The sequence below is a fragment of the Cavia porcellus genome, unplaced genomic scaffold (genome assembly GCF_034190915.1).
Source record: "Cavia porcellus strain 051 isolate PalLab524CR breed Dunkin Hartley unplaced genomic scaffold, mCavPor4.1 scaffold_30, whole genome shotgun sequence".
Taxonomy (NCBI): domain Eukaryota; kingdom Metazoa; phylum Chordata; class Mammalia; order Rodentia; family Caviidae; genus Cavia; species Cavia porcellus.
The window spans coordinates 21,204,005-21,218,944 of NW_026947513.1; the positions used below are offsets into that span (position 1 = coordinate 21,204,005).

The following is a 14,940-nucleotide window of genomic DNA, read 5'->3' on the forward strand; positions in this document are numbered from 1 at the left end:
TCTTCGAAGCTTTATTAAGGTAGAATTCTCACCCATAAAATTCACCCGTTAAGTTCTTCTTAACAATGCTTCCTTTCTTCTCATGTTGTGTGTGAAGGTAATTTTTGTGGTGGTGGGGAGATCCAGACATAGGATGTTTTGGAATCTTGGGTGGAGGACAGGCTCTGAAAGCCCAATTTACTAGGGCTTACTCCTCAGCTTTATTTTTCAAATGTGACCTTCCCTAAGCCTCAGATTCTGATTTGTGTAACTACACTAACAGAGAATCTTCATTGGATCCTGTGTGCATTAGACGACACATGTGAGATTCACTAAAGAGGCAGTAACTTTAAAAAATGCAAATTCCCTCACTTCTGTGTGTCATCCATTAACCCTGGACCTCCTAAACAGCAGGACTGTTCAATGTCTTTATTTTGTTCTGAGTATATTGATAAAATACCCAACCGTTTATGCTTCGTTAGTATTTCTGCAAGCCCTACTTCATTCTGCGGTTTAGTTTGCTTAGCAGAATCCCTACAGATTTGATCCTTCTTTATATATTCCTCAGTATATGCTTTTTCCTCTCCATCCTTTGAATATGCTGGGGTCATCATCATGTTTAACAGGGCTTTGTTTTTTAGTTGCTATTGCCTTTCTTCACTGGGAGCAGTTTGAACCCAGAATTTTATTCAGAGCCTCTTGCTCTTTGAATACCGATTTTCCTTTCAGGGCTCCTCCTCTCAAAAGCCACTTATCTTTCCCCTGGTTCTGCTTCCTAAACTCTCCGACTTCCTCCTGCCTTTGAGGTCTTGTATCACAGTCACAAGCCCCAGGGATCTACCATTTCCACAAGACCAACCAATTGTTCCCTGGGGGTCGCATTACATCAGCATTATTAACGCAGTATCTGTTATGCACCAGCTTATACTTTATTCTAGGAGATCAATTACAAACGAATCTTGATACTGGCTTGATGTAACATGGAGGATGGATTCTTTAAGGTTAAGTGCAAACTACTGCGAGATTTGGGAGACACATTTATATTAAATATATACCTGTTGAATTAGTGCCTTTTCTTAATGCTTCAGCGACCCCGAGGTTTTCAGTGATTGAGATGGTAGAGAGCATGGGTTTCGCTAAAAATAAAGACTCCATCAAAGAGACTGCTCCATACACCCAAGAAACATCCAACAAAATCCATTTCCACAACCACCAGATTATCTCACCGGCGAGTGAGACTGCAAGGTTTGGGGGCTCGGCTGTACCACTCCGCGCTGCGGATGGGGGTGTTTGGGCCCATTTGCCTGTGACTGGCCGTCCCCCTTCGCTTGGTTTTGCCCCTGCGCCCCCTGCGCAGGGATCCACAGTGCATCGGGCCGGCGCTTTATAGCTGCAACCTGGGCGGCTCCGCTCGGTGTTTTTCTTCTCTAGGCTGAGGTTTCATCTACGGTTTGCGAAGATGCAGCTCAAGCCATTGGAGATCAACCCTGAGGTGAGCGCCAGGTGCACCGCTGCCAGGGGAGCGCGGGTCGAGGTCGTCGTAAGGCTGTTTTTTTAAAAATTGTTTTGCATTTGCCTTTCAGATGCTGAACAAAGTGAGTGGCGTGTCGCCCTGCTGCCCTCCCCCGGAAGCATCTGATGCGCCCACCGAGCCGCGCCCTGCGCGCTCCCGAGGTGGCCGGGCTGGGGCAGTGCGGGCCGCTGCCCCTGCCCCTGCCCCTGCCCCTGCCCCTGCCCCTGCCTCTGCCTCTCTGCCTTTGGGGCATAACTCTGAGGACCTGGTCAGGGGGCGATGGAGCAGGATGAAGCGAGAGGGGCGCAAGCGTCGGGAGCTCTCCGAGGGCGTGGCGCGCGCTGCGCGGACTCGGGAAGCCGACTTCGCGGGCGCCACGTGTGGGCAGCGCTTTGTGCTGTGTCATTGCGCGGCCGCGGATGGTGGGGCGGGGCTCGTGCGAGCGCGCGTGCGGGCCTTGCTCCGTGACCGGTGCGGGTGACAGCTTGTCGGCTTGTGTCTGGCCGCCTGGTCTCCTCCGCAGGTGCTGTCCCGACTGGGGGTCGCCGGCCAGTGGCGCTTCGCCGACGTCCTGGGACTGGAGGACGAGGCTCTGGGCTCGGTGCCAGCGCCTGCCTGCGCGCTGCTGCTGCTGTTTCCCCTCACCGCCCAGGTAGGAAGTGGGGGCTTGGATGGAGAGGTGTCTGAGCATGCACGGTGCTTCCAAACTCCCCGGAATCTTGAAGGACTCTGTTCCCCAGTTTGGCCTGGCCACACTGACCTGGCTTGCCAGCCCTGCTCCTGCGGAGAAATGAGGGCCGCACCTCTCAGGGAGGCAGCTGCCTAGCTTTCGTGATACCTACCTATTGGGTTTCTTAAATTTAGAATTGAAGGCCCAGTTAGTTATCCCAATTCTATAATCCCAATCATTCAGGGAAATAAGCCTCCCTACTTTTGAGTTCCCATGAAGTGAGGCTTTCTGGAGCCTTCTGCTTTGGGAAATGGCTGGTGGTTTTTTTCTTTAGAGCTGTAACCTGTCAGCTCATTGTCCTGTTCTCAGATGCACACATACCAATGAAATGACTAAGAGAGCTGAGCTTACCGAAGTCACAAGGACTGGTGAGGTTCTCTAATTCACTCACCTCTGCTGCCTGGGATCCTGGTGGACTAACGGATTCTCCCTAGCCCTCCACCCCCACAACATGCACAGGGTTGAATTTGCCTTTTAAAGCTGAAATATTTATGTTGGTTTCCATGCGAGATGCTCCTACCACCTTTATCGTCTTGCCTCTCTGATCATGCCCCTAAATGAAATTAGTTACAAGCTCAGTTTTGGAGATACCTTTTCATTTTCTTCAAGTGTTCATCTACAACTGGACAAGGGTATGTATAGCTCAAGACTGAACATCACATATAACACATATAGCTGGGGTATTTGTTACCTTGCTGTGTGTGGAGTCCTGGTAATTGACATGGTGTTGTCTGTCTTCCATTGCTGAGAATTGGGAATGGTTGGGACTGGCGTAGCAGAACTTGGGGCATTAGCATTTGGGGTATCACTGCAAACACGGAGAGGTTATTTGAGCAGCATCCTAAGTCTAGATGTTCTAGAAATATCCTTAGCGTAAATCAAGCTGAATGAGAAGTTCCAGGCCTTCCTCCTGCTAGGTGGGTTAAGTATTGTAGGTTAAAGTCCCACTGATGTTTTTATTTCCAAACTCTTTACTTGAAGTTGCAGATCACTTTGAGTCACATTAGCTTCCTTGACAACATCAGACAGTCTCCTGTCTTCCACCTGAGCATCTTGCTGAGCTTTTTCATTAGAGGAACCATAATGACTTGGAGTTTTGAGCAGCACTTAAGGCAAGGCCTTTGGGAGGCACTGGTGTGCCAGGATCTCTTTTTGCTGGCTTAAGTGAATTTTTTTAGAGAACATTCTAGTGTGAATGGCTTATGTTTTGTCCTTGGCTGCCATTCAGCCCGTCCAATTTATTGAGCACCTATTCTGTTAGAGAGACTGCCTACTGGGTAAAATCACTGAAGCAAATTTAAAGAAAAGCCAGGAGATATGGATGATTTTTATGAACAAGGCACTGCTACTTCAGAAAATACCTATTTTTGGCTAAGGATATATTAGGAAATCCTAAACGAGTCTCTTCTGATACCATTTTAAACATTGGCAAAATATTTAGAATTTTCTCCAAGAGCACAAGCGATCATAAAGGAAGGTGTTAATCCTGTTATGAAATTTTATCTAGAAAGGTGAAAACTCAATAATTAATGAGTAACAATTCAAAAATCTAGTAGACAGGAAATGAGAACTTCCTGCTTAAGTGGATTTGTGGGACAAGGGATCTTATTCTGCTAGTGTCACAGAGTAGGCTCAGACTTCATCTCCACATACAGTAATGCACAGCTACTAGGATTGGAAATAAGTTTTGAATATTCTGTCTGAATTTTGTTAGGGGAAGTTGGCTTTTCTGTAGTATTAACACCAGCTTTTCACTGAAACTAGGTCTTTAAGTTCATTAGTGAATTGTCAGGCTCATCTTGTACAGAATAACTGTACAAGATGCTAGCAGATGATACTCTGCCCCTGTGATTGATATGTCCTCAGGTTAGACTGAAGAGCTGGGAAGGACAAACTAACATCACATCTTCTTGTGGAATGAGTTTTTGAAAAATTATGTCCCAATACCCTAGGCCAGTTGTCTGTCCTAAAAAAGAAGGCAGAGGAAATTGCTTATTTATTTCACGTGCCCCTTTTAATAATTCAGGCTTTTTTTGTTTGCATTTTTGAGGAGATGTCTAATTGGACAGAATAGAACATTAAAGAACACGGAAATATAAATCAAGTGGTGATATCGTTGGGGATTAAGCTGGTAAAAGCTTAATCAGGATACCTTTGAAATATAGTTGCAAATGTTGAAGGAAGAAGATAAGGAATGCATCTCTTTTGAACTTTATGGTGTCCTCCATCCCATGCTGGAAGGTTGTGGTGGTGTCTAGACACAGCCTTGGGCCGCATCCAAGGCAGGGACTGCACTGCAGCATCAGGGTGGAGTCTGAGAGCCTCTCAGAGCCCTGTTGGCTGTCGTGCATGGGAGAGCAGACAGGCCATTGGGTGATGGCCAGCATCTTGACTGAACCAAGGCCACCGGTCACACGTCCCACTTGGGTTTCCACTGAAGTGGTGGAACTCGCTGTGCAGCCATTTGTTCCCTGCACTTTCGTTTGAAGATACCAGATTTTTTTTTTTTTTTCATTCACAGCATGAGAACTTCAGGAAAAAGCAGATTGAAGAACTGAAAGGACAAGAAGTGAGTCCCAAAGTGTATTTCATGAAGCAGACCATTGGGAACTCCTGTGGTACCATCGGACTGATCCACGCAGTGGCCAACAACCGAGACAAACTGGAATTTGGTATGTGTGGCCCTTGAGGTCATTCCCCTCTTTTGAAACTCAAGAAACATGGGGTTCAGAAAGTCCAATGAACTCATGCCACATCTCAGAAACCTAGGTCTGTTCAGCAAAGTCATTGCCTTCCCTTTTTTTTGAGTTGGGCATGGTAGCACATGCTTGTAATCCCAGCACTGAGGAGGCTGAGACAGGATGATCACGAGGTTGAGGCTATATAATGAGGCCTTGTTTCAAACTAAAAAAACAAAACATTCAAAACCTGCTTCGTCATGGCGACTGCTTATGCAGATACTCTGTGAGTGAATTCTTACTGGTTTTTTTTTGAGGGAAGAAAACTCATCTTCCAAGAAGAATAGTTGGGCTGTTTCCAGCCAGAGTGGAGGCTAAGTGCTGAGCTGCCTCTCCCCGCCTGTCCTTCTTTCTGTTGCCTCAACTTCTCAGGGCTGAGGGGAAGGAGAAAAGAACCCTGGAGGGCTGATTTGTGTAGTGAGTTCCATAGGTTTCCACTCAGTTCTCAAGCCTGGAAAATTGGAAATGTGACTAAGCTTGAAAGTATTTAAGACTTACCTTTTTATTTATTTATTTTTGACAGTCGTGGGGGTCAAACCAACGAGCTGTCTACTACTGAGCTGCACCTCTAGCTAAGACCCCCCCCTTTACGGTTTTTGAGACAGAATCTCGCTCTGTAGCCCACGCTGGCATTGAACTTGCAGCAGTCCTTCTGCCTCAGCCTACTGAGTGCTGGGATTGCAGGTGTGCATCACCATGCCTGGCTCGCCTTCTTATTTTGAGACAAGGTCTTGCTAAATTTCCAGGCTGGCCTCCAACTTGCAACCTTTCTGCCTCAGCTTTCTGGTTAGTAGGCATGGGATTATAGGCATGTGCCACCATGCCCAGCTAGCACCTGTCCTCAGTGGTTCTGTGTCTTGCGTGCAATAGGAGGAACATATATGCTTAGGGCAAATAGTAGGAAGTTTCTGTAGGGAAGCATAGCAGTGAACTGAAACCTTAAGATGCAGCAAAAAGTCGGGTCAGGGGCTTTGGTCCTCCTGTAGTGAATGCTGTAGAGAAGATACGACATGTAAGTCCAAGCCCTTAAAATTGGCAGAGGTATAATGAACAGGTATTAAATATGTAAGCCATTATGCGTCATTTTGTCCAAAAGCCAGTAAATTTTCTTAAAAAGGCCAGAGAATAAGTCTTTTAGGCTTGGAGCTCAAAATCATTATAGATAAGTTATAAACTAATGAAGGTGGCTGTGTTCCAATAAGACTTTCTCTGATGTAGACAATGGCTGGGGGAGGCTGAGAATTGTATAACTTTGAATAATGATTCACACTATTGCCTGTAATGGGGCCAAAGATAACAGCTGGGCATGGTGTCTCGTACGTAGTTGCAGATACTCAGGTGGCTTAAGGAGGAGCATCATTTGTATCTAGGAGGTCAGTGTCAGCCTAGGAAACAAAAGGAGTCTCTTTCGAAAAAGCAGGGTGGTGCTGGAGTTGGGGATTTAGCTTAGTGTTAGGGTACTTTCCTAGCATGACTACATACCCAGTACTGCAACAAATATATGCATTTTATACTTGTTTATTTTGAATAAGGGAAGTATGATGAAGACTCCTAAATGAGCTTTTGAAATGAAAATAACTTGTGTGGTTGTAAATGTCCAGACCTTCTAAAAGATTCTTTTTCAAATATTGACTTGCTTGAACTATATTACAAAGCCATAGCCTGATAGTATTTCTTCTGTAATGGCTCACTTTATCAAGAGTCCACTGTTTCTGAAGTCAGATGATACTGTACTTTGGTAACTATGGCAATGCTGATGTCAGACTCAATTTGACTCAGAACCCTCTTCCTAGTTAAGAGGATTCATGTCCCTTGCAGATTTTTGTTTTCCCATGATGGAGACTGAACATAGGGTACTACCACTGAGCTACATCCTCAGCCCCTCCAGAATTTGAAATGGTTCTTACTTAGCAAGTTTGTCAAATTCAGAGCTGAAGGTTCAAGCTGAGGTCTTTTGTAATAACGTTCTTACTTTAGTTATGTGATGACTGTCTCCTAGACTTCTCTACACTGAGCAATAACATACTGTTTATACCTATAACTGGCCAGTTGGTTTGTCTTTAAACCAGACCATGTGTTCTTCACATGTCTACTTAAGATCTTTATGTTAATGTCCATCTGGATAACTGAACTGCTAAGGTTGAACTTTCTACTCTGAAATAAATCCTGGTTGGAGAACTGTAATTAGAATGTTGTTATAGCATCATGGATAGAGTAGATGAATTACTAAGTTCTGTGGGTACAGCAGTAGATGAAGCAGCCTCTGCCTTTATGGCACTAAATTCTCAACAGATGCCTGTTCCAAATGGATCTCAGAAAGTGATGATAGATTTGAGAGACAGTTGGAGCGGGGAGGGGAAGAGGCCAAGATGGTAGTGATCAGAGCAAGAGCAAGCTGCCCTGGGTAATAGAGCCTGCCTTGTTTGAATGCAGTAGCTCAGGGTGGTTGGAAAAGAGACTGAGAGAAAAGGATAGTTCTGTCTGCTTCCCTGGAGGCCACAGTAAAGATTCAGATTGTTCAGGATGACTGGCTGTGCAAAGGCTTACGGTGACAGTAAATATGTACTTATCTGCATTATTTGTTCCTATCTAATATGTGCATTTTCTTTTTAAAGAGGATGGATCAGTCCTGAAACAGTTTCTTTCTGAAACGGAGAAGATGTCCCCTGAAGACAGAGCAAAGTGCTTTGAGAAGAACGAGGTAGAAAGAAAACTTTAGAGCCATGGGTTGAACTGATTCTGCAGAATTTTGGGCTAATTCTTCTCTCTCTTCTGCAGGCTATCCAGGCAGCCCATGATGCTGTGGCCCAGGAAGGCCAGTGTCGGGTAAATGCACACTCAAGTCCCAGCCTGGCAGCTCAGGTGACACCCATGCTCTCACTAGGATATTTGCAGGAGTCTTTAATTGAAACATAGGATATGGCAAATGTTACCTACCAGAGCCACTTAATAGCAGAATCAACCCAAATAATGCTTTGACTAGATCTGTTCTCCAGAATGACTCTTCAGAAATCAAACTGGCAGTTGAAATAGTTTTGCATAATTCAAATTAATAGTATCATGCTTAGACCAAGATGAGTCTTAATAATAAGTAACTTGTCTCTTAGTCACTGAGCTCTCACGGTGTGTTGGGAAGAGTAAGATATGTTAGTAAATGTGAACAGAGCCATCATGTCATCTGCTAAATTCAGGTCAGGCCAGCACCTTTGTAACCATTGTTGGCCTTGCCATGTCCTAAGTCTTCTCTTGCAGGCTTACTCTCTCTAAGCCTGCATTTCCTTTTCAGTAAAAGGAACTTAATAGTCACACCCTCAGAGCTGTCCTAACAATTCCAGAATTGCTGCCCTGATGGTCGTAGATTCTAGTCTGGTTTGTGGCAAATATCAGCTATAATAACTTTTTAAAAATAGCCATTCACTTGAATTGTGAATCTATTCTTAACAAGATCATCTTCTGATAACATTTGCAAAAAAACATTGACTCTCTCCAGGTAGATGACAAGGTGAATTTTCATTTTATTCTATTCAACAACGTGGATGGCCACCTCTATGAACTGGGTACGTATTGCCTCATTTTTGGAATCCAGTACAGTTGCATGCAGTTTTTCAGACTTAGTTTTTTTATAGGGTTGGTGGATTTGTGGCACTTGGCACATCACTGTTCAAGAAGCCAAAACATGATACACTCAGGGGGCACTGAACCCTTCATCAGACCCAGAGCACCCTCCCTTAGGGCACCAGGCTATCCCAAATGAACGACTTTAATCCCAGCCCAGTATAGAGGATCAGTCAGATCAGCAGCAGTTCAAGGCATCAGTGCTCGGACTTCTCTCTTCACATACCCCTTTTGCCATCTGCTAGTGTTGTCCTTTTCAGACAAGGAATAGATTTAGGACAAAAGGATCAATGCCTGAATATGACTTTCTTTGTGTAAAAAGAATTTGGAGGATTTTGATTAGCTGGCTTATGGCACTGAGAAGGAATTTCGACCCATAATGGAGAAAAGCTTGAGGCTGTGTTGTCTCAACACTACCTAAGAACTCACCAGGCAGAGGAGACTTGGGGCAGTCAGGAGTCATTGATGGGGCAAATGAAACCTCAGAATCTTTCTTCCCTCTTCCTGGTACCCCAGAGATTGCGTCTGACTTTTGCTCTGTTCTTTCCCAAAAGATGGGGGCACAATCCCCTCTGTGAGTGTAATGGGCTGGGATTCTGTGATCTGCTCAATTGTAGATTAGATGCATTTCACTGTGGCTTGTTGACTTCTCTTTGTGGGAGTGGCAGTGGTATTCAAAAGAATCCAAAACCTCCCCCGCTGGGATGGGCAGGTGCTATAGCCAGAAAATGGGCAGGGGAAATTGACAGGCCTGGCTTCTTTGTTCCAGATGGGCGAATGCCTTTTCCAGTGAACCATGGCACCAGTTCGGAGGACTCCCTGCTGCAGGTAATCTTGAGAATGCATCTTTCAGAGCCACCAGCCAGCCTCTTGAGCCACTTTGTCTGACGTGTTGACACTTAAGTATGGTCAGCTTCAGTTGTCTGGGTTGATAGCAGAGGCTTAAAGATATTTTAGCAATTCTGCCCACTTCATTTTATAGCAAGCGTTTCTAAATAAGTTCCTTCAAAGAAGCCCTGACTAATCTGTTTCGTGTGCTGTCTTTAGTTCATAGTAAGAATTAGCCTAAAAGCCATTGTTTGGTTCCTGTGAGGATTAAAATGTCCATTGTCCTCCTGTCACCTTGTATCATCACAAAAGACTCAAGTAACAACACCCTGAGCCTTCCTTAATCCTCTACTGCTGATGAATTTGGCTCAGTCTTGCAGATTTGGGTGTTAGGAGAATTCAGTTTTTCCTTCCCAGACTGTCAAGTGTTAGAAAAGCGGAATATTGGAAAAACATCCCTGACAAGAGCTTTAAGATTCTACCCTGTGCAGGTAACCACAGAAACCCCTTGATCCTTAAAGAGTTGGAATTCTGCTCTGTCCCTTTTCAACCTAAAAGTGAGTCTCTCAGATGGAATCCGCTATTGTCATGGAAAATAGTTTATGATAAAATACAAAATACTGTACCACTAAGCTATAACTGCTGTGTGGTAATCACAGCTAATCTGCTTTGAGTGCCTGGAATGTGCACATTGAAGATGCACAAAGGTCTTCTGTAAAGAGTCAGAAAATATTACAGGTGGGCTGGAGATATACATGGCTCAGCAGCACACGCGCCTGCCTGGCAAGCACGAGGTCATGAGTTTGATCTTCAGTACCAAAATAAAAGAAAGAAAACATTTTGGGCTTTGGCCTGTGGCTTCACTGTAAGTATTCAGTTCTGTGGACTGTTCCTGTGCAGCCTGTAGGCAGTGTATAAAGGAAGATGTGTAGCTCATTCCACGGCGGCTGTGTTAGCAAAACCCGTACATGGGGTCAGGTCCCCAGGCTGCAATGTGCTGACCTGGGCCAGGTGCTGTCCTGAGTAAATTCTGTCTTTTGTTGGATCCTTTTAATGATGTAGTGTGTCCTCATCTTACAGGTGAGGAAATGGGCAGACAAGTTGAGTAATGTTCAAGATTATAAATGGCAGAACCAGCAGCTGTGGTGCCCATCCCTGTAACCCTAGCACCTGGGAAGCTGAGTCAAGATGACTGCAAGTTTAAGAGCAGCCTGGGCTACATAGCAAGCAAAACAGCCCCAAATTTAAAAAAAAACAAAAACTTAAATAGCAGGACTGATAGAGATTATGTTCTTAGTCACTGTACATAAATGTGACCTTGTTCTATAATGGACCTATTCGTGGAACATCACAGACCAGTTATCCTCAGACTGCTAGTGGACCAAATTATGCCTCTCCAGAAGAGATAGTCACTTTGGCTAGTCATACATGACTGAGACCAGTTAAAGCCAGTTCTTGGTATACAAGAGGACTGATGGTAATGGTAACGTGACTTGGGAAAGGGACTTTGAGAAGCTGGACAGTGGAATTCATAGGTGACTACTTACAGAAGAGAATGAGGACCGTGGTAGAATTTTTGATTATTGACCCAGTTAGTGGAAGGCCTAGTCTTTTTAAGTAAGCATTGAAGGTACATGTTAACTCCTGTCTAACCCTCCACTAATACCATAAAAATGTGCCCACACAGAATACCAAAATCACAGGAGGTATAGGGAAGGTAAACCTTGTTTCGAAAAATAAATAAAAACTTATTTCTGTAATTGAAGTATCCTTTAAAATTTAATGACTGTAAATCGTCATTTTAACAAAACTTAAGTAAAACTGATGGTTAAAGGCACTTTAAATTGTCTAAACTACACACTAAATTATGTTAAACTGGTGAGAAAATTACATAAACTTAACCCCCAAGTATCCTAAACTCAAGCGAATTAACTCACTACTCATGGCACACAGAAGAGACAGAGTTGTTTGTGAAGGAGATGATTTAATCTTTAAAGCTGCACCCTGACATTGGCATCAGTACTATGTGTACTATAGAAAAGTCAGTTTGGAAGGGGAGGGTCTGGAATATTAAAGTGCTGAAATTCGGATAGAGAATGTAGATGAATTTAGAGAATGTGGACCTCAGTCTGAATCTCTTTCAGTTTTTAAATATAGTTCCAAAGCAGAAATAAAAGCCCATTATAGTTGGTACTTTGTAAGAGCCAAACTCATTATTGAATCAGTGATTTAGGAACTGAAATTCCCTTAACTATTGTGCATCACACAGTATTCTTTCATCTTCAAAATTCTGAGATTTAATATGGCTGGTGGTGTCATGGAACAGAGTGATTGACATTGATCCCAAAGCATTGAGGCCTAGGATTTGATAAATAAATCGAGATCAGTTTTCTGTTACCAGTCCCTGTAGTCTAGGTCCTAGAAGTGGTAACATGTGTCACTCCATCATGTATCTCATTAAGAATCCGTCACTTGTCTGTGCCTGGAATATACCAGGTAAATTTAAGGCTATTCAAGTAAAATACTTACTTGAAAAAAATTTGTTCCTGCTTGAGGAGTTTCTGAGTTAGAAGAACTTTTCTCTTATGCTCCTTGTGGAAGAGAGATCACTGTTGTATCTGTTTAGACCTGAGGAAAAGAGTGTCACTTTTATTTCTTGCCAAGCCAGGTACAAGACAAGAGAAGCCCAGAGCCACTTGGCAGAAGTGGTAGAGTCAGAACTTCTGATGTCAAACTTGTGGCAGATAAGATCTTTACTAGTGCCCAATTTTTGTCTCTTGCTTTAAGCCTCCTGGATTTCAAGGTCTGTGAGGTTGATCAGGGCAAACCCTGAGCATGCTCAGGCCTTAGAAGTGCGTTCCTGTGAAACTTCCAGTTTGAGCTGTTGCTTGTTGGGTATTAATGACATGTCTCCCTCTTAGGATGCTGCCAAGGTCTGCAGAGAGTTCACCGAGCGTGAGCAAGGAGAGGTCCGCTTCTCTGCTGTGGCCCTTTGCAAGGCAGCCTAGGCCCTGAGGGAGGGCCCGGCTATTCTCCCCTCTTTCCTTCGGTGTGAAAGCACACACCCACCCGAGCAGTCCGCAGTGCTTCATTGCATAGAAACACAGCTGTCTCCTTTGGTTCTGCACACACGCACTTCCCTCCACCACCCCCAAGCACTAGCAGAACTCGGCTGTTGCAAGCCGAGCTGGAGAGAGCTTCGGACCCGAAGCATTTCCCCCACCGTGTGTCTTGTACCTCAGTATCTCACTGCTTTCATGCTCCTTCAGTTTTTGTCTGTAAGTTAAGCCCTGGGATGTGGTTTCATTGTTTGTCTTTAAAAGAAATAAACCTTTTCTGCTGGTAAACAGTAAGCCTAAACTGGTTTTCATTTTTTCTTTTGCTTTTCCCCCAAAATATCTCAGATTAGCTTGATAATGGTATATGAATATATCATCCATATCAGCAACTCCTATAACAGAATTATAAAATTACTGGTTTTTGCATCTTCAGACTTTGTTCTGTGCATTTGTATTATGCACACCTCTAGAAACTTAAGTTTTAAAAATTTTAATACTTTGAAGAACAATTTTAGATTCGTAGAAAAGTTGAAGATTCTATTTTAGAATTCCCATCACCCAGTTTTCCTTATTATATTTTGTTCGTGTGAATTCCAGTCAATCAACAGATACTGATATTAACTATAGTCTACAGCTTTTCATATATCATAATTGAACATCCCTTTTTAATTCCAGGACTCCATCCAGGGTACCACCTTACATAGTGCCCTTGGCTCTTTTTGGATATGTCAATTCCCCCAACTTTACTTGTTTTTGGCTTAAATTGTAAGATGCCCTTTGATTTTGGGGTTTGTCCATGTTTGCCTACTGGTTGGAAGGTAGTCTCCATGCAAAGCTCACATTTAAGGAGTGGGTACTTGGGCTGTACCTCCTTAAGGGCAGAGTGAGTATGCCACTCACTTGGGATCTTTTGCAAGGGAGATTTGTTTCTTTTTCAGTTACTTTTGCCCAAATTCTTCCAGCCATAGTCATTGGGAACTGTGTCGGTCTGCTCCTCTGTTCTTTGATGCACTCTAGTCAATATAGATGAGATTTTGGGTTTGTTTCTCAAACTCCTTTCAAGAAACTCAAATCTTTAAACAAATGTCTTGCCAGATGTGTTGGCACACTCAGGAGGCTGATGCAAGAGCATCATTCAGATTGAGACCAGCCTAGGATTCAAAGAGCCCAAGGCCAGCCTGACCTGCATAGCAAGACCCTGTCTCAAAAAGACAAAAACTAAAAACAACACAACCATGTGTTTAGCATTTTTAGTAAACATTTATGAGCAATAGGGTACTTTAATATATGATTTATAAGCTGCATTAAAGATTATGAGGATATTTGTTCTCAATAATTGATGCTTGAATTTAACAGTTCCTTTCTAATTACATGCATTCAGCAGAGCAGATAACCCCATTCCCCATTCTGTTCTCACGAAAGAGCTTTCTCCTGTCTGGTGCTAGACATCCACATAACTTGGGTCTCAGATGCCATGGATTTTAGGTCTGCTGATTCTATGGTGATAATTAAAAATTTTTACTAATATGTTTATGGGAACAGTGATAACTTAGATAGTTGTATGCAGTGTGTAATAGCCAAGTCAAGACAGTTACCATTTCTGTCTTCAACATTTCTTTGTATTGAGAACTTTTGAATTCCTCTTTTCTAGTTCTTTATAAAATACAGTAAATTACTGTAAACTGTGGTTGCCTTCCAGTACTGTAGAACACTAGATCTTATTTCCCCCAATTATATTTTTTTTTATTTTAAGGAGAATAAAAACAAAATTTCAAAAATAATAGATTAACAATGGTTAATATGTTGTATATTATCTTCAAAGCAGTTGCTCAGATTATAAGATCTAGACATAAAAAATGGATCAAACAATATAAACATCTTTTCAATGAACTAATAGAAATTAGTAGTATAATTATCTTAGCTATCTTGTGTGTGTGTGTGTATATATATATATATATATATATATATATATGTTTTCTCCATCGCAGTTCTTTTGAGCATCTTCCCATTTCACAATATTTGTTGTACATTTTGGATCTTAGTTTTTTCAGTTTCTTACACTAGGGAGACAATAGTCTTTACACATGTAAGTCTAATTTATTTCACTTATGAGGATGGTCTGAAGTTGTATCTCATTTATCTATAAAAGCCTCGAGTTTATACTTCTTCATAGCTGTGTAGTAGCCCATTATATAAAAATGCCATAATGTTTTATATCCATTCCTTGGTTGATGGGCATTTGGGTTGTTTCCAAGATTTAGCTATTATATATTTTGCTGCTATAAACATGAGTGCATCACTGTGGTATGTTTTTAATCCTTCCAGGAAAATACCCAGAAGGGGAATAGCTAGGACAAAGGGGACCTATAATCCTAGTTTTTTGAGGAATCTCCACACTGATTTCCACAGTGGTTGTACCAATATGCACTCCTATCAGTGGAGAAGTGTTCCTTTTTTCCCACAACCTGCCAACATTTG

General features: G+C 42.9%; 1 protein-coding gene across 2 annotated transcripts; it reads left to right on the forward strand.

Annotated features, from left to right (window-relative positions):
• Window positions 1-1,336: 1,336 nt before the first annotated feature.
• Window positions 1,337-12,750, forward strand: Uchl1 (ubiquitin C-terminal hydrolase L1). 2 transcript variants are annotated; one of them, XM_063240609.1, is made up of 9 exons: window positions 1,337-1,471; window positions 1,563-1,574; window positions 2,016-2,144; window positions 4,744-4,894; window positions 7,576-7,661; window positions 7,739-7,822; window positions 8,451-8,517; window positions 9,345-9,403; window positions 12,325-12,750. In XM_063240609.1, exons 1-9 carry the CDS (start codon window positions 1,439-1,441, stop codon window positions 12,409-12,411), a joined length of 708 nt encoding a protein of 235 aa, XP_063096679.1. In that variant the 5' UTR covers window positions 1,337-1,438; the 3' UTR covers window positions 12,412-12,750. The 2 variants fall into 2 exon arrangements, with proteins under 2 accessions (XP_063096679.1, XP_063096680.1); XM_063240610.1 differs by having other exon boundaries at window positions 1,338-1,471; window positions 7,739-7,786.
• The last annotated feature ends 2,190 nt before the right edge of the window (window positions 12,751-14,940 follow it).